The 20682-nt window shown below is 47.8% G+C and overlaps 1 protein-coding gene across 1 annotated transcript in view; it reads left to right on the top strand.

Moving 5' to 3' along the window:
- LOC106809163 (fatty acid synthase-like) overlaps nucleotides 1-20682 on the top strand; it is a 34930-nt gene that overhangs the window by 5766 nt on the left and 8482 nt on the right. Inside the window, exons 8-10 of the mRNA XM_014812147.1 lie at nucleotides 14411-14656; nucleotides 14895-14981; nucleotides 16293-16444. Coding sequence (XP_014667633.1) covers nucleotides 14411-14656; nucleotides 14895-14981; nucleotides 16293-16444 — 485 coding nt within the window. The remainder of the gene's footprint in view (nucleotides 1-14410; nucleotides 14657-14894; nucleotides 14982-16292; nucleotides 16445-20682) is intronic.

Below are 20682 nucleotides of genomic sequence, written 5' to 3'. Positions count from 1 at the left end.
GGTCAATTCCAGCATAACCTGCGTGCAGAAACAATTGATCCGTGTGTAGCGCTGTCAGGTATATATCATCATGTATTGACCGTTGTGTGTCAAAAATAGCGCACGCTCGTTCAATCACAGCTGCGCGGGGGTCTAGATCAAACTGAAGCACCTAAATGTGAGGCTCAGTCCTTTTAGACATGCACCCTACTGAAACTGACGCCTGCTCTCTTTAGTGAACGCATTGCTTGCTTCCCCTCATCTTACTATTACTGGGGCACTAGGAAAAGCCGCATCTGAAGAATTAATTGTGTGAGCAATAGCAGAAATTATGCATTTCGTATCTCGCATCGTTTGAAATTACTACGAAAATGTGAATACATGACTTTTACTCGTTTTAATTACTCGGTTTTGTGTCTAGTGCTACACTCGCACGTCAATCACGTGCTCAACAAGTGCACAGCAGGTGGCGTTGAGATCACGGACCTGCACATGAGCCTCGCACCGCGGCGCCACCATCACGATTCGCCGACGCTGGAGCGGCACGTCTTTGTGCCGTACGTTGAGGAGTTGAGAGACGCCGCGCTGGACGGATATGTGAGCGCCTGCGAGGAGGTGTGTGGCCGCATCGCCCGCGCTCTCGCCTCCACCGGGGGCGCCACCGTCCCCAACCCTCGCCTCCTCGCCAAGATCCGTGAACGTACGCAGAACCAGTCGGACGCGGTCGACTCCGGATTCCGTGACCCCGAGGTCGCCTATGATGTCGGGACACCGTCGATGGCGGGTGCCTTTCCCTCCGCCGCCTCCTCCTCCCCTGCCCCTATCTTCAGCTTTCTCACCAATACTTGCAAGCGTATGCGGTCGGACGTGGAAAACTCCTTGGAGATGGCCAAGGTCGCAGCCCCGCCGGCGGAATCCTACCCTGCAATGTCGCGCGCCACTCTCCACTTGCTGAACAAGATGGCGGAGATTGTCGCCGCGGGGTCAGACGGGGTCGTTGACGCGCTGCGTGCGGCGGCGGGAGAGGCAGTGGGCGGGGACGCCCTCCACCAGTTGGCGTTCTCTGGGCGCAGCCTGAAGGTGTGCGTCGACGTCGCGCTTGAGAACCTGCGCACGGGGTCGTCGCGGGTCAAGGTCGTGGAGGTCGAGCCAGGCGAGCAGCGCCACCTATCGGCGGAAGTCGCGGCGATGATGTGCATGCAGCCGACGGTAGATGTGGAGCGGGTCGTCTGCCGTGCGCAACCGACCGTCACCGACGACGACGACGACACGGTAGCGTGGGACGTCGCCGAAGGCCCGCCGCCCGCCGCCGCTGCTGGCGCCGCCCTCCTCATACTTGATAACGTGTTGCACCGGAGCAGCGACCCGCGCGCGACCCTCGAGGGGGCGCGTACGTGTGGCACGTCGGGGAGCACGGTTCCTGCTCGTTGCGGAGCCGGGCGGCCGGACTTCCTTGCGGGAAACTCCTCGTATGCGCTGACCGTCACGCGGAGAGGTGACCGCTGCTCGCGGCTGAGCGCCATGGAGGAGGTGTTGTAGCAGGCGGGGCTGGGGTGGATTGTTGTGAGCGGTCGCATGCGCGCCAATAGGAGCTCTGTCCTGCTGAGGAGGCGGAGGAGGAGGTAGGTCGGGGAGGTGGAGAGGAGCGTGTGGTGAGCGTGGATGCACAGGACTTCAGTGCGGTGGAAGCGCTGAAGGACGGAGGATGGAAGCGTCAAATGTCTCTATTCTCACGTATGGGAGCGTCGTATTCCATGTGTGTTGACCAAAAAACCAAAAAAAAAAATTTTATTTGGCACAGAATTTTACGGTGTTATCATTTGAATTGTGTTAATTTAGTTAGCTTTAGGGATTGTTAGGCAAGTACAAGATAATTGTGTATTATTAAACAAATTAAAGGTTCGTAAATCAACCTACATGTGCGTTGTTTTGTAGCAGGTTGGAGAATCAGGCTCCCGTATCTGCCCTAACAGACTAACGAGCGTGCAAAGTTGGCATTGTAGAAATGCGTCAACTGTTTAACAAAGGGAGCCAGCGTGGGACGAATTAGCGTGCAAAACTTTATATGTATTGTTTAATTGTTATCAATTTAACTTCCTTGTGTGTGTTCTACAGCATAGGTCAAGAAGTAAGCCTATATTCCTAAACACTATTAACACCAAAACAAGAATAATTTACATGCATGCACGCAATGCATTCACTATAATAAATATCCTAATAACATTATTAATCTAAGTTAAAATGTTTTGCTTTACCATCTGCAGTCCATGTACTCGATATCCAGAATACAACTGCTAGTTTCATATAGGTGCTTGGTTAGCATGAGGAAGGGCATGCTGGAGGTTGGTAGGCAAGAGGTGCGGATGGAGATGTGAGGAGAGACTTGGTCATGACGTATCAGGAGGGACTGTGGACGGTCATTCGTCACCTGCCCTTCAACCAAGGTTGATGACCCGGCTTATATACAGGCAGGATTTAAAACGTCGCGACCATTAACTGCTGGTAATGGATACAAGTGAGAGTCATTTCAAGATTCACACTCATGTTTCACTTTGCCATATCGCTTTTATACGGGTGAGCGTGAAGATTATAATGGATATGCGCAGATCATGCTGTGTCCACCCGTATGTGTTGTCAATACTGTATCAAATACCGTTCCAAACACATGTTTGCAGTGGGAATTGGACCCAAAGATGTCCGGGCACGTACGCTACGATGAACGCTGGCGACCCGTGAGCGACTCTCAGCCTGCGCTGGTTCGAGTCTCCACTCAAGCACTGGGGTCGTGATGACGACAAGACAAGGAGCTGTGCTGGTCTGTGAGCTACGGCCTCGCTCAACTTCAGAGATGTGCATGCTGGCAAACTTTGGTAAGCTGCCCCGGATGCCATTCAGCGTACGTCATCAAACCTTCACAGGTTTATTATATGTGTTGGTTACTAGTGGGCGCAATTAAAATTTTGAGCAAGAGTTAGAAGAAGAGGGAGGGAAGCACGGCAGATTAGAAGGAGGGGAGGAGGAGCGAGGAGAGGAGGCATGGAAGGAAGAGGAGGAGGAGGAGAGAGGAGGAGGAGGAGGAGGCAGGAGGAGAAGGAGGGAGGATGCTACGGTTGGGCGGTTTGTCAGAAACATGCGCATCCAGAGCTATTCACCGGAAGTCAAGATGACACCATTATTGTCCTGCCTCTCTGCTTCTATATTCCTTAGCCTCCTTCGTTCTCTGACACAGTGATAACTCTAGTGCTCGTGATCGTGCAGATGTTCGCTAATACTGTATGTTATAGCGCTACATGGCGCTGCATGAAGTATCTCGGATGGCAAGTTCTTGGTCACGCAGCGATGGAAGAGACGGATATGGGATATGCTTGCCAGCTTAAAGTCTGGCGTACGACCGTCGACGCTGATATTTAAATTCACGTGCCTGTGCCTGAGTCTGTGGACACTGACGAGAAGCGCTACCGGCTGTGGTCTACGGCGACAGCCTACTATGCCCTTTATAGTTAAGGGGCAGGCTGAGAAAAGGAGAGAACGCGTATGCATCCTGATGGGATAATAGGTGTGGAAGTGCAGGAAATTCATTTCTCAACTCTAATAGCTGGTCAATTTACTAGAATATAAGATGGTGATAACCAGTCTGTTTTAATAGGTGACTGCATCATCTACATTAAGTTACATATCAGATGAACTGATTATCAGCGAGTTATCACTAGATCGTGCTACATCAGCAGGATTTATAGATGTAGCTCACTGCGAGATAGTTTAGATGGGTGCTGCTGCTAATTGCTACCCTGCTACCACAGGGTGCTGCGGATACAGTCTTGGCCAGTGGGGTGTGGGCTGGCAGGCGCCGCCATTCTTCGGTGGCGCTGCACCAGTGGATGCGAGGTGTTTACAAACCGTCGCGTTCGCCCACGAGAAGGAGGGAACTATCTGAGTACAATTCCCACCAAGCTGCCAGGACAAACACTTCGAGAACTCACGCGACGCTAGCCTTCGACGCAGGAGATCCTGATCGCACCAAGGGAAAGGCGTAACAGAGTTCACTCACACTCTCTCGCTCACACTTATGTTATGTAGATGAGTGGGCGAGTAGAGGATGGATTAGGGTTTGTGCGTCGGGAGGAAGTTCTTTATCTATCAAGACATATGATCTACCTGTAGCGGCTTAAACTCCACGTTATGCTGCCATATTTGAAAAATCCCGTCGTTAGCTAAAACTTATTGACATGGTCGCCGTTTATACGTTACATGTCATAATGACATTATTATAATACACTATAGATAGCTATAGATATTATGTTATAGATACTAGAGTTAGTATCCGGTATATATATCTTGCTATCCGGTCATTGGCAGGCAACGCCAAACGTTTGCGCGTATGTGTCCACCACTATGATGGATAGAACTACAATGTAATATTTTTTTAAAGTGTAGTTACTTGTTATAGTTTTGTGGTATTCCTATACTTGACAGTTATCCATTACTGCTACAGCGAGCTAAAAGCTTTTATCAATATTAAGCTACATTGGCGTCTGTGATATAGCACTGATAATATCAAAGCAAATGCAGATAAGATTCATGCCACACACCCGGCGGTTTCTTTGTAGTTATCTGTCTATGCTCTGGCCTATTATTTCTATATTAGGTACATGAGTTTGCTGATGTTATGTGTTGTATGCTAGGACTGCGGCTAATTAGGGCTTGCGTCTATACTTCTAACCCTGGTGGGGATAGTTATTGTTGTTTTGCGTAATAACATCCTGGACGTATGCTCTATATATATACGTAGCACTACGCGCACCCTAATGATACAGACAATGCGCGTTAATATGTCACTAATAGTAGAAGGCTGCGAGCGAGAAACTGGTTGGCATTGTGGGCGTCCGGACGCTTTTTAAGCAAGCGCTATAAATAGACGCTCGGGCCGAGACGCGAAGTCAAGCACACGAGTTACGGACGGACCCTACCAAGAGGGGTTACTACAAGAATATAGCGACGGAAACAGAAATGACGGCGACCGTGACGTTGGTTGCCGTAGTGTATGTATATATGTTGTATGATCGAATCGTAGTTATAATAAAGTCATACTTCAATAACAACCTGCTTACGACGGATCATCTCTCTACTAGTTATCACACGACTACACGCTGCTACCTTCTACGCTGTCGATTCATACGATGAACCCGGAAGTCGATCACTTTCGCAGTTACAAATATGCATTGATAAACAAACGGAATAAATGTAACAAAATAAATAATATAAACTATGAATAATTTATAATCAAATAACTAAATAAACTCAATAACTAAAGACAAATTTAAACAGTATCGAAATGCACCGACGCCCTCCGCTGTTCTTTGCCCAGGTTGCTGAACGTTGCTGACCTCAACTCGCTGGCAGACATGACAAGCCTACAGGCGAGCGTGCGTTCTCCGTCGCGCAACATGCCCGCCTTCCTTTGAGATCGGCCAAAGCTACGACCTGTCGAGCAACACGCCGCTAGCCGCATGGGCAGGTCTTTCTACGTAACGTCGCCCCTTTCACGGCCATCCTCCTAGACGCCTCTGTCGATCCCGGACATGACGACTGGATGCGCGTGCGCACCTGTCGGTGGTCGAGCGCATCCGCGAGCGGAGCAGTGCGCCCCTGAAGGCGACGGTGTTCGGCCGTAGCGACCACGTGGAGAGCGCGTTCCGACTTCATAGGGCACAAGGCAAGCACATCGGCAAGGTGCTTGTACAGGTAAAAGCTAGCGGGGTTCGTGTGCTGACGTGCGTTGCGTGGCCTAGACATACAAACGTGTGTGCTGTAGCGTGACTCGTGCTAGATATACAAAGTCTGTCGAGTGGACTCTGCGTGTGTGCGTGCGCTGGTGCTAGAATACAAGCGTCTCGTGGTGCCTGCGGTTGAGTAGCGTAGACATACAAGCGTGTGTGCGTGCATGTGAGTGCTAGCATACAATCGTGTGTGCTGGCGGCGTGCGTGGCGTGTAGAATACAAACGTTGTGCGTGCGTGCGTTGCAGTGACTAACATACGTGTGTCTGCGTGCGTCGAGTGCTAACATACAAGCGTTGTGTGCGCTGCGTGAGTGCTAGACATACAAGCGTGTGCGTGCTGCTGCTAGACCAGTGCTGCCGTGAGTGCTAGACATTACACGTGCGTGCAGTGAGTAGCAGCTTGCCTAGACATACAAGCGTGTGTGCGTGCCGTGGAGTGCTTAGACATACAAACGATGCTGTGGCGTGCATGATGCTAGTCATACAAGCGTGCTGTAGCGCTGCCAGTGAGTGCTAGACATTACAAAGCGTACGTGCGTGCGTGCGTGTATGTATGCTTGCGTGCGTGGGCGTGTTTTTCAGTGCATGTGCGTGCGTTGCATATGTATGCTTGTGTGCGTGCGCGTTCGTGAGCTGCGTGGCAACGCTGCGCGTGCTGTGTATGTTATCGCTTGTGACACGTGCGTGGCGCGTCTGACGTGAGTGCGTGCCGTGTATGTTATGCTTGCGTGCGTCGACGTGCTGTGCGTGTATTGTATGCTTGTGTGGCCGTGCGTTGCCGGTGCGCTGAGTGGCTAGACATACAGCTGTGCTGTCGCGTCGCGTGCCGCAGCGTAAGTGCATAGCATAGATGGTAGCCAGTCTAACTTCTCGCTTGTGTAGGCTGCAGAAAGGATGGCCGAGGGCTGGGACGGTGACTGCCACCAAGCTTCATGCGCGTGTGCGCACACCAGCTGTCACCCGCAGACAGTCATACCATCATCAACAGGGGGGCTAGTGGTGGCGTCGACAGAGCTAGTCCAGATTGTGTCAGTGGCTGATCGAGCATGGCGGCTCAGAATGTCGTCCTCACAGCTCGATCCGGCTGGTCAAGAAGGTGGTGCATTAAAAGTAACTCACACCTAGCAGCTGCCAGAGACTGCGGATACTATGGTAGAGTATAGCCCTAACTGTAGTATCGTGCTGGACTCGACTCATACATAGCACGAATTTAGAGACATATGGCTAGCCGTACAACAGCTGTTTATTCAATTCACTATGAAAGCCATACATTCGAATGTCACGGCACTCCCCGTGGTGCAGTGGCTGCGCCATCTGGGGCGTGTCATATATATCCGTAAATATACTACTCTCTCTTTACACAACTGAAAAGTTTGTCAGTCATCAAGGTATTTCGCTTTCATGAACATAAACAAAAACGCTGCAAATTAACTTGCCTAATAAAGATGACTTGAAATGCCACAACAGCGTCTGACAGTGCGATCAGTCTATTTTAACTTTAGATCACAGCTTTAGATTTATTTAGAAACTAAGATTTGCTATGGATTATGTCTTGCCCAACATGTGCCTTTTTAACATCATACATTATAAACTAGAATGACGTTATTGCATTCATCAATGGCTCTCAATAGTTGCTGTACTGACCATATTTCAGTAGTTACGTTAATGCATAACAAACTGTACCCTGGCCAATTCACAGTATATATATATAATACAAGTGCCGCGGCAGCGACAGCGCTCAACTTCTAACGTCTACTGCGGTGACTCTGTGGCTCGAGTTGTGGGATTCTAGTAAACTCTGTTCAGTCCCAAATGTGCGTTACAGATACAACCGAACAGTGGAATGCCCACTAGGTGTATCACGGAACCTTCTAAAGGAATGTATTTTTCGCTTGGGATCGTTATGAAGTTGCACGAGATGGTGCGTACGTTTAAGTGTCTTCAGATTAACTGGAAGAACTCCATCTACGTAGTATCAACAACTATTATGCAAGACAGAATAGGTAAGCCACTCATCCAATTTCTACGGCAGGCCTACGGCTGCATAGAGAGCTGCACTGTAACCAATTAACGCAGGCCAAAAACTACACAGTACGCACCACACATGCACTGGCAGTTGGCACTGCAGTGGCTTATTACATGTACATACTGAACAGTACAGAATGCCATGCATAAACTTAATACGATTTAAGAGAGCATAAACCTTCTTTCAACCAAAATTAAGCCTTTGAAATTTCACTGCTGACATTGTTAGCCTCATACATCCAGCGCATGTATAGATTTACTAGCAAACCGCGCAGTCAAATTCTTTCTAACAGACAGTAACAAATCCATGCTTTAAACCCTCTCTGAGTGTCAAAAGGTTTATCCGACACTTACTCTTCGCCATGTCAGCAGAAGGTAATTTCATGGTCTTTCAATAAAGCCATAAATGCTAGCGTCACCGCTGAAACAAACAAAGGTTTTCAGATCGCTCCGTCAGCACCATGTCCTCAGAAAAATGTCTAAAAACTTTGCCCTAGTGCCCATTACTCTGACCTGTGACCTCAATTTCGGCACAGTGTTATTGCTTGTTCCACATGATGCTATACACCGACTATCACGAGGCCTTAGGTTGAGCCATTTGACTTGGCCGCAATCTCTGCATTTCCTTCCCTATACCTTAAGTTAAGCGAGTGAAGGTTCCCCTTCTTTTACACCTCTTGACCTTTGACCTTTGACCCCCAGCTTCAACATCCCAACTCGTTTTGACGATCCCCCCCGATTTGACGAATATCGTGACCGTACATCGAGCGGTTAAGATTTGTGCCCAACTGTTGACGGACGGACGGACGGACGGACGGACAATCATGCGATTCTACAAGCTGCATCTGACTATGTCAGATGAGCTAATAACATAAAACACCTTTTTTATACTTAACCTACTATGTCAGTATACTGGTCCCTATCATAATCATACATATATCTTTATATATCATTATATGCTCACTTGGCTTATATTCTACACTCACAGGTTAAGCCTAACACAGGGCTTGATCACCCTACCATATCTAGATCTGCTTATATTATCATTTTTACTAGAGTTCACATTTGGTAGTGATGGTGATTCGGGGCACTGTTTATGGGGTGAAGATGCTGCGTCTAGGCTTGGCCCTGATGGAGTGCCTGGTGGGTGCTGTGGTGGGTCTTCAGGGTAACAATCTTGGGTGGTGCGCTGATATGGCTCTCCAGAGCTCAGTAGATTGTAGCGATTGCGCCGATAAACGCCACCATCATCAGACTGGATGACGTACGAGCTAGGCTCTTTAGCGTGGCCAATAACGACAGCTGCTTTACTGGGGGAAGACTTCAGGTGCATACGCACTCTCTCTCCTATCACAAGAGGCTTAGCTGGCTGTGAGGTGCGATCATGGTACTTCTTTTGACTGGCTTGCTGCTTTTGTCGTGTGGATCTGATTGATGCTGGGCTGATGGCTTGTGGAAGGAAGCGCTCCTCAGCCACTGGAATGACGGACCTTAAACGACGACTCATCAGTAACTGTGCGGGTGAAGCAAAATCATCCACAGGAGTGTTTCGTAGCTCTAACAGTCCAAGGTAGGGGGTCAGATTTGTCTTCCTTGGCTTTGGTCAGTATTCGTTTGACCGTTTGAACAGTTTTCTCTGTCAACCCGTTCGAGCGAGGATATGCAGGGCTGGAAGTGATATTCTCGAATCCCCAGGCTTCTGTGAATCGAGCAAACTCTACTGATGAAAACTGTGGACCATTGTCTGTTATCAGGGTATCTGGAATACCGTGACGGGCAAAGTGAGACTTGAGCTTGTGTAATACTGCTGACGATCGTGTATCTCTCAATCTGTCTAACTCAACAAATCTAGAGAGGTAATCTACCGTGATAAGGTAGTCTTCACTATTCAAAGTGAAAATGTCACTGCCGATCCGCTGCCATGGGTGATCGGGAATGGGATGACTCATTAGTCGCTCATGCGCAGGTGACGACCTGTGTGCTTGGCAGACTGAGCACTGGCTAACACAATTCTCGATGTCCTTGTTAATAGATGGCCAGAATACAGTGTCTTTTGCTCGCTGCTTGCACTTCTCCATGCTCATGTGGCCTGTGTGCAAACATGCCAACATAGATGATCGGAGCTTTTCTGGGATCACAATTCTGTGAGACTTGAACACGATACCATCAATCACAGAAAGTTGGTCCCTATGGTTCCAGTGATCCAGTATATCTTTAGGGCAAGACACACGATTCTCCGGCCATCCGTTGATTATTGTGTCCACGAGTATGCGCATGACCTGGTCTTGCTCTGTGGCAGACCTGATCTCGTCAAGTCTGTGTGGGGTGACGCGAACGGACTCAAACACAGAGTGCACCCGAGCGACTGACTCCATATCATCCTTAGACGGCGGGTCAACAGGATGACGAGACAACGTGTCAGCGACAGGTACAGTACAGGAATGGCCAGTACCCTGAGCGTGCATCAAGGACACAGAAGTAGCGCGAACCGGCTAATCTTCCAACGATGTCGTCGAATGACTTGGCAGGATAATGAGGACGACGAATGGCAGCATTGAGGTCCTTAGGGTCTAGGCAGATCCTAATAGCTCCTTACTTTCTCTCGACTACTACCATAGAGTTTACCCATTTGGTGGGCTCAGTGACTTTGGCGATGATGTTCATATCCACCATGCGGTCGAGCTCCTGCTTGACTTTCTCTTGGCACGAGAAAGGGATACGGCGCGGTGGGTGGATCACGGGGAACACTTCCTTGTTGATGGCGAAAGAGCCCTCGAACGAACCAATTCCCTTAAACACATCACTGAACTGGTCTACTACAGCCTGTGTGGAGGATGGCGTAACGTGCTGATGTACTTTCTGTGTTGCTGGAGATGCCAACTGTGCGGTAGATGTCCGGGATGGCTCGGTGACAGACAGCACAAGTTTTACGAGGCCGAAGTCCAGGCATGACATCAGACCAAGAACAGGGGGTGATGAAGTTTTAACAACTAAAAACTTCACTGGTAAGGTAATCTCCTTATGTGTACATGAAATTACACACGTACCCAGTGTTTCCAGTCGGTGCCCAGAGTAGCTGTACAGTCGTTCCTCACACTGCTGTAGTTTACAGCCAAGAAATTGCTGTATAGCTACAGGCAATACGTTGGCCTCAGCTCCAGTGTCAACTTTGACTGAAATCACGTGACCTGATGGGGTCGAGAGATCTGCGACTGCCTTGTTGATACCATCAACACTGTGGACACTGTCTATGTTGAACTGATCGGGATCTAGACCAGGTTCTGCCTCATCGAATGTCTTTTCGTCTTAGATTTACACACACGTGAGTAGTGACGCTCATAGGGTCTATGTCCCCCAGGGTACTGCCGGAACGTACCCTGGTAACTATTTGATATGGTTAGGGTTAGGATTAGGGTTAGGGTTAGTGTTAGGGTTAGGGTTCGGGTTAGGGAGCAGGCGTAGGCGACTCCCTAGACTCGTTAGTGGAGTAGGCGAAGTACGGTCCGGCATATTAGATAGTACCAGGGTACGTTCCGGTATACCGGACCGTACCCAGGGTACGTTCCGGCAGTACCCCGGGGTAGGATGTACGGTTGGGGTTTTGTCAGATGCATCCAGATATTCACCGGAAGTCAATGACACCATTATTGCCCTTTCTGCTTCTATATTCCTTAGCCTCCTTCGTTCTCTGACACAGTGATTAAACTCTCAGTGTCGTGATCGTCAGATGTCGCTATACTGTTGTTATAGGTAACATGGCGCTGCATGACTGTATCCTCGGCATGGAGTTCTCTGGTCACAGCAGCGATGGAAGGAGGATCATGGGATTGATGCCAGCTAAAGGTCTGGCGACGACCGTCGACGCTGATATCAAATTCACGTGGCCTGTGCCTGAGTCGTGGACGCTGAGAGAAGGCGCTACCGTGCCTGTGGTCTACGCGACAGCCTACTATGCTCTTATAGTGAGGGGCAGGCTGAGAAAAGGAGAACGGTATGCATCCTGATGGGATAATAGGTGTGGAAGTGCAGGAAATTCATTTCTCAACTCTAATAGCTGGTCAATTACCTAGAAATATAAAGATGGGTGATAACCAAGTTGTTTAAAGGTGACTGATCACTAAAGTTACATATAGATGACTGATTATCAACGAGTTTTTCACAGATTGCTAATCAGCAGGGATTTATAAGATGGTAGCTCACTGGAGATGTTTAAGATGGGTGCTGTGCTAATTCTACCCTGCTACCACAGGGTGCTGATACACTCTGGCAGTGGGGGTGTGGGGCAGGCGGCCATTTCGGTGGCGCTGCACCGTGGATGCGAGGTGTTTACAACCGTCGGCTCGCACGAGAAGAGAAACTATCTGAAGCACAAGTTCCCACAGCTGCAGGACAAACACTTCAGCAACTCACGCGACGCTAGCTTCGAGCAAGAGATCCTGATCGCCACTAAGGGAAAGGGTAACAGCAGTCACTCACACTCTCTCTCTCTCTCTCTCACACCTATTGTTATGTAGATGATGTGGGCGAGTAGGGATGGATTAGGGTTGCTGGGGGAATTCTTCATCTATCCAAGACATATGTCTACCTGTAGGGCTTAACTCCACGTTATGCTGCCATATTTGAAAAAATCCCGTCGTTAGTAAAACTTATTGACATGGTCGCGTTTATACGTTACATGTCATAATGAACATAATTATATACACTATAGATAGCTATAGATATGTTATGTTATAGATACTAGAGTAGTATCGGTATATATCTGTGCTATCGGTGTATTGGCAGCAAACGCAAACGTTCGCGTTAATATGTCACTAATAGTAGAAGCTGCGGGGAGAAACTGGTTTGCATTGTGGGGCGTCCGGACGCTTTTAAGAAGCGTATAAATAGACGCTCGGGGAGACGGAAGTCAGGCACCGAGTTACGACGGACCTACCCAAGAGGGGTTACCTACCCAAGATGTAGCGACGGAAACAGAAATGACGGGACCTAGTTTGGTTGCCGTATGTATGTATATATGTTGTATGTGATCGTAGTTACTAATAAAGTCATACTTCAATAACAACCTGCTACGACGGATCATCTTTCTACTAGTTATCACACGACTACGCTGCTACTTTCTACCGACTCTCAACCCGAAGTCATCACTTTCGCAGTACAACATATGCATTGATAAACAAACGAATAAATGTAACAAATAATATATAAACTATGAATAATTTATAATCAATAACTAAATAAACTCAATAACTAAAACAAATTTAAACAGATCAAATCACCGACGCCCTCCGTGTCTCTTGCAGGTGTGAACGTCGTGCTCAACTCGCTGGCAGATGACAAGCTACAGGCGAGCGTGCGTCTCCTCGCGCAACATGGCCGCTTCCTTGAGATCGGCAAGTACGACCTGTCGAGCAACACGCCGCTAGGCATGGCAGTCTTTCTACGTAACGTCGCCTTTCACGGCATCCTCCTATTGTGTGTGTGTGTGTGTGTGTGTGTGTGTGTGTGTGTGTGTGTGTGTGTGCGTGTGGGTAGGTGTGGGCGTGCATTCATGTGTGCCTGTGTATCCATGTGTATGTGTGGGTAGCAGTCACTTTTGTCATTCAGTACTGCACTTTTCCTTATTTGTGTTCATATAGCCATATATAGCCTGCAGGGGGGGGGGCAAGGGGAAGCTGCCCCCGCTAGATTTTGGAGCAACAAAAAATGTTTTACTAAAAGAGAATTGTCGTAGTCAGAATGAAGGCCTCAAATACCATTTCCTGCGATCTATATTTTCTAAATTTTCTGTGGGAGGACCCCTAGAACCTCTGCCTGTTTATCACCCCCTCCTTGAAATCCTGGAGCCGCCACTGCCCCCCTCTAGGAATTTGCTCAGCCTACGGCCCTGGTGTTTATATAGAGGTTGTGCCTTTTAGTAACATGTTTTGATGGGTGGAATAACAATTGTAGTTTCTTGTAGAGAAGGGCAGAAATGCTTCTGGGTTTACAGTGATACAGTAACAGTGTGATCTTGCGCATAAACTAAACAAACAAGCTCTCTGTCCATCTGTACTATCTCTACCATTTACTACACACCGTAGGAAACGTAGGAACACGTCTGCACTTAGTGGCATGCCTGTGATGATCCTGTGGTGGCCCTCCACAGTGGCTATCTAGAACAGGAATCACAACAGGTTTCCTGATATTATATCTGAGCTTTGTTAAAATTTAGGTTGTAGTAGGTAAATTTAGGTTGGATGTGCCTATGTGCATGACCTAAGTGTCGGTACAACGTTTCATGCCCTTAAAACGCATGGACGTCGCCCAAGTCCCTTTTTCTGTACAACTAACAACTTTCAGTTTCAAAGAGGAGACAGTTGCTTATTATGATGCAGTAACCATTGCATTAGCAATTGGACAGAGTAGTTCAATTGACCTGTATCTTCGGCAGTTATAGAGATTAAATCTGCTAGCAAGATGCTGTATTGTAATGCGTTGAATATCTATTAAAATCAAGGTAATTGACATAAAGCTACATTGCCCTTCCAATAATCGCATGGTAATGGTGCGAAATACCCTCTTCACAAGGTGAAGGACATCACCGTCTTCCATCTAACCCACCTCTCTCTCTCTCTCTCTCTCCCACCAGGCAAGGTGACGATAGCTGTCAACATCATGCAGGCGACGGGCGACTTTCAGGTGACGGAAGGCAAGACGCTCGTCGCCAGGGGGCGCATCACGGCGCACGCGAGTCTCGACATACCCGAGCCGCTGAAGTTGAAAGGTCACGGCGAGCCGCTGCCGCTATGTGCCGATGACGTGTACAAGGAGATGCGCATGCGCGGCTACGACTACAGCGGCGAGTTCCAGGCAATCGTCGCGGCGTCTCTCGATCGTACGTGCCGACGTGCTTTGCTTTATGGGTTCACGCAGCTATGGGGCGGGCCGTTACAATCTAGGAGGGTGGGCGTCCGGGAACGAAATATGATGGCTTCAGACGCACGTATAATTAAGTATAGTAACTTCTTATAAAGTACAACTATAAGTATGAAACAACCATGATGAAGCTAAGTAATTGAACCCCACATGTTTATGTCTCGTACTTGCTGCACGGTGGACTTGTTTTTCTTCAGTTTCAGATGCGAAGGTCGCATGGACGGGTAACTGGGTGCAATTCGTTGACAACATGATGCAGCAGATATTGACGAGCATGTACACACGCACGTTCCATCTGCCCACCCGCATCCGACACATCATTGTGACATGGCTTACCTAGCTGGGTTGAAGACACTGGTGTAGACTGTTTACGGTAACTTGGTGCATAACTCCTACCCTTGGGTTTGTTTACCTTATGGACAGCTGCAACACTCGCTGCCATGGTACTCAGTTGCTGTGATGTAGCTTCCTGGGTTCGGGCAATGTCGACGGCTTTGTCTAGCGTTAGACTATTTCCAGTGTTGATAAGTCTTTCACGCACTTTATCTGATGACACTCCAAACACTAAGCGGTCACGGATCAGGTCATTCTGTATTGATTGAGGGTACGCACAGTCCATCATGAGCTTTCGCAAATCCGTGACAAACTGGTCGACTGGCTCTGCTGGCTGCTGTACTCGACGGTGGAACAAATAGCGTGACATCACAGTGTTCGACTTCGGAGTTAGGTACTCGGTGAATTTGGCATATATCGGTGCCAACTTCCTCTCCTCGTCTTCTTGGAAGGTAAACGTCGAGTGTATGTCTCGTCCCTTCTCACCGATCCAGATGAGTAGATATGATACCTTGACATCCTCAGGCTCCGTCGACAGGGGCCCTGTACACAATAACTTGGTATGCTGTTCGAAACGTTTCCACGCTTCTCTCACGTTCGGACTGTTCCAGTCCATCACGGGATGTGGAACTTGCGAATTCATCTTGAATTATGTCGACGTAGACGTTTGGTTTACTTCTGACACCATGTAGTATGGTGTGTGCTGCTATGTATGGTGTGGACTGCTTACATAGCACGATTACAAGACATATGGTAGCCGTAACAAAGCTGTTTATTCAATCACTATGAACGCCATACATCCGATGTCTCGCGTGGTGATGTGCGCGCTATCTGGCGTGTCATATATATCCTAAATATACTACACTAACAATACAACTAACATAATACAGTAAATATAATAGAACATATGTAGCAAATAACGCTAACATATATAACACGCAGCTGGCGAAGACTGCATGTGGACGTAACACAATTAAGTGTTTGACGTATGATCGTGGCCCTAGTCTGGTGTAACTCTTAGGCTTAGTTAAGTGAACAGAAAAACATTTTTGCAAAGTACCTATACTACTTTCATGTTTTATCAGTTATCCCAGTGCCCCGTACGTAAGCTGGCTGAATAGATTCCCAAAACAACCAATAAAACAACAATACGCAACTAATGAATCGAGCAACCAAAACAGATTACGGTACAATTAACAAGCATATATTGCGTAAGACATGACACCATCTCTGCTACTGCACGAAAGCTGTTCTCACCACAGGTTACCAGCAGTACAGATTGGCGGAGTGGCGCAATCTGGGTGTAAAGGTAGAGGTCAGCAAGATGGATGCCAGCCTGGAGGCACAGGCGAGACAACTGATTGACACGACCCAGCAGGTGGCGCCACTGGGCGGCATCTTTCATTTGGCAGCGGTGAGAATACACACCTTTGTTCGTGTGAGAGGAAGGTGTTCTAAAATATATACGGGTTATATAGATCAGTGCTTGATCAAGATTAAGGAGTTTCGTAATGTCTGTTAATTCTTACATATAGTACATGGTCGGTGTCGGAAAAGTCAGTACCTATAATATTAAAGTGTAATCAAAAGGGCTGGCTGAGGTTTTCAGCTGATTTAGGAACGCACGTATCCCCAAAGTAATAATATTCGTTCATCGGATCTCACTTCTTATATACTTCCAAACGATTGCAATGTGTTGACACTGAATGTTGGAACAGTGGACTCATATTCGACTACACGCGTCCGCTTTAGGTGTTGAGGGATGGACTGTTTGAGAACCAAACAGCAGAGACCTTCAGCGAGGTAAACAAACCCAAGATGGCGGCCGCAGTTAACCTTGACCTCGTGACCCGCGACACGTGCGCCACCTCGCTGGACTGGTTCGTCGTGTTCTCATCTGCGAGCTGCGGCCGTGGCAACGCTGGGCAGACGAACTACGGTTACGCAAACTCAACGATGGAGAGAATCTGTGAGAGACGTCAGCGGGACGGCTTCCCTGGTGAGAGTCTCTCTATACAGGCACTAACGTTTTGGGGACGTTACTTAGTGCTTGCCATATACCAGGAATTAATGTACCTATTTAGAAAGGTGCATGGATAGAACACTGTATTCCAGATCTATATATCCGGCCCATGCTGTACGTGTTGCTGTATATATGGCATATGGATAGTGTACCCGGTATTCAAATGGAACAATGTTCACTTGTGTTGTCGACATCATTGTTGTTGTTTTTGTCGTCGATGTTCTGTCATTATTGTTGTCATCCTTGTTGTCGTCGTTGTTGTTTGTTGTTGTTGTTGTTGCAATGTTGCTGGTGTTGTTGCAGCTGTCGTTTTTGTTGTCGTCATCATCATCTTCGTTGTTGTTATTTTGTTAATCGTCATTGATGTCGTTTTGATGTGGTTGTCTTTACCCATGTCGTCATCGTTATGCTTGTCGTTGTTATGGTCGTTCTTGTCGTTTTAATGTGGTCTTTACCCATGTCGTCGTCGTAATGCTTGTCATTGTTGTCATCGTTGTTGTTGTCGTATTGATGTGGTTGTCTTTACCCACGTCGTCGTTGTTGTCGTCGTTTACACTGGCAGCATGGAGTGATGACACATTTTTCTGTCTGCAGCGCTCGCGATCCAATGGGGAGCGATCGGTGACGTGGGGATGGCGCGCAGCCTGGGAGGCAACGACGCCGTCATAGGTGGCACGCTGCCGCAGCGCATTGCTTCCTGCATGCAGACGATGGATGTGCTGCTCAACCAGCCGTTCCCCTCGTCTCCAGCTTTGTGCTTGCAGAGAAGCATCGCAGCGGTGGCGCGTCAACGCCAGGACTCACAGGTCGACCTTATCCACGCTGTCGCCAAATCCTCGGTACGCTATCGCTCGTATCACTAAATTAATATTTCTCATTACACGTAGACATTTTTTGTTATATTACGTAATTATTGTTTAAAAACTATTAAAATGTACACAACAAACTTATACACAACTTCTTGGTTGATATAAATGACAACAACAACTTATTTACTCTCTGATACTACAGTGGTGTTGAAGAAACGTCATTACACAGTATCCCTTTCATTTTGAATCGAGTAAACTTTACCCTTTAGTTTTGTCACAAAAACGCGTAAACATTGACATTAAATATGTTATAATGAGTCATAATAAAGTGCGTAATTTCGTGGCCGACAGAGTGAAGGACGTCGCCAACGCTGAATGCCTGAGCTGACGCTGGGAGAAGCTTGGTCTCGACTCGCCTAATGGGTGTCGAGTGAGGCAGACGCTCGAGCGAGACTTCGACCTCTCACTTTCGATGGAGAACATCCGCCTGCTGACGATTGGCGCTCCTCGAGCGCATCTCTCGCGGCGAGGCCACAAGGACAAGCGAGACAGGCAGAGGAGATCGAGACACGCGAGGAGCGTGCGAGGTCGAGGCGCTGATACGATACCACTGGACCTCGATAAGCTGACTCCAACGCAGTGTCTTCGTAAAACTAAAACGAGGTAGGTGCAGCACATGGTACATAATCCTGAGGTAGGGGCCAGCACATGTTACACCATCCTGAGGTAGGGGCCAGCACATGGTTACACCATCTTGAGGTAGGGGCAGCACATGGTTACACATCCTGATGTAGGGGCCAGCACATGGTTACACAACAAGCTCAAGGTAGGGGCAGCACACGTACACAACAGCTCAAGGTAGAGGGACAACACACGTACACACATCTTAATTGCAGTAGGCCAACACATGTTCGTAAAATTGTGGGTAAGTGGCAGCACACGCTCTCAAAATCCTGAGGTAGGTGCCAGCACACGCTCTCAAAATCACGAGGTAGGTGGCAGCACACGCTCTCCAAAATCCGGCAGGTAGGAGTAGCGGCACTCACGATATCCTGAGGTAGGGGGCAGGCACCCGCTCACAAAATCGTGGGGTAGGTGCAGCACACACTCACAATATTGTGCAGCTTAATTAGCCAGTGCACACCTCAGACGTCTTGTTTGCAATAATTGACATGTTCATCTGAATGGGATAACCATGCACTCCCCTTGCATTAGGGGGGGGGGGGTAAGGGACGGTACTGTCACAGTTTACAGTGAAAATCAGAAACTGCTTTTCACATTTCACAGTGAAAATGTGAAAATGCATGAATTCACGAGGACATGCATAGATATCACGACATGCATAGATTCACGAGGAAAGAGACCTCTTATTCACAGTTCACAGATTAAATAAAAGCTAAATCACGCTTCACGCAAGGTGGTACCATCCACAGTTCACAGACAAAAGAATTGCAAATTCACAGTTCACGAAGTATAAAAACGGCCGATCACGTTTCAACTTATACCACCCTCTTGCAATGAGATCTGTTCAGCTAGTCTCAGTATTAACGCTTTCAATACATTGTATTGATGACTTCGCTTAATTGATTACGTGTGCTATTTTTACCTGAAGCAGTGCTGAAGAAGGGCACACGCTTACTTCATTGTACATGCCATTAGATGGCCGTTGCAGCCGAGCCTGCAAGATTTGGCGTAGCAATTCAGGTCCGGTGTATGGACTACAGTGCACCGGCAGAAGCACCACTCACAAGTCTGCAAAATCTGGTCATCCTTTTACATACCAATAAGTCTGCGATTGGTTTAAATGGCCTGTATTGAGTCTCTGATAGATGCCGTGAGGATACAAGTGAATTAAACCATGTTACAATACAGTATGCTGCTCGTCCATGAAGCAGACCACCTGCGACCAATTCTGATCCCCGCTTCTCGCTTTGCTCCAGTGTTGTCTCCTCTCTATATTCACTAATCTCCTCTTCCTTCTCTCTTCTCTCTCTTCTTTCAGAAAATCACTTGGCGACCACTATCGATGGGAAGAGCGTCCATCTAGCAGTGGCTACTCATTTTGGCGCCTGCGTCGCCTTTGAGACTGCCACATACAGCTGCAGCAATGCCCCAGCGCAACCATCGGCCATCTTGTCCTGCCTTGGACGGCTCGCCATTGACAACTGGCCGCTTATCCGGGCAGGTACCGGGACGTGCCACGCCAGATAGTGGCTGTCCTGCCTATGAAGTGAAGCACTTTCTTGTTCGACGTACTTGTGCCAGCTTCATGATCCTCTCAGGACTGTACGACTTCATAAAGGTGTTATACATAATTTAATAGTATATTATATCATATATATATATATGATATATAATATATAGAAGTTAGATAAGCCAGTATTAATCTCTTCTGATATATATGTTATATATATAGTCTCACTCATAAGGGGAAATTTTAACCGTAAGGCGCGCATATTTTTTAAACAAGTATTATAAAATTTTTATGATAGTAGGCCTCAGTTCATGGTATTATTCCATAGAACCAGCTAGACAATAAAGTATCAAGCCAATAAGTATAACCAATTAAGTAGTCAGTAAGTATAGCGCGTGACAACAAGCAATCAGTTATTATATTACATTATATACTAAACTTTCCAGTATGCTCGACAAAGCAATGAGATCCTTGGCATCAGTAGCTTCTACTTTCTCTACTTACAGTGCATTGAGTGGAATGCTGCATATGAATCGTATGTGGGTTAGCATAGCGCGTCCTCGTCTCGATAGAGGACCGTCCGGGCCTACCGCTCACGCTGCAAGGGCAACCTGCGGTTAGAATCG

Source organism: Priapulus caudatus, unplaced genomic scaffold, assembly GCF_000485595.1.
Source record: "Priapulus caudatus unplaced genomic scaffold, Priapulus_caudatus-5.0.1 Scaffold333, whole genome shotgun sequence".
Lineage (NCBI taxonomy): Eukaryota > Metazoa > Priapulida > Priapulimorpha > Priapulimorphida > Priapulidae > Priapulus > Priapulus caudatus.
Note: the sequence above shows the minus strand (reverse complement) of the source record. Positions and strands in the feature narration are given on the sequence as shown.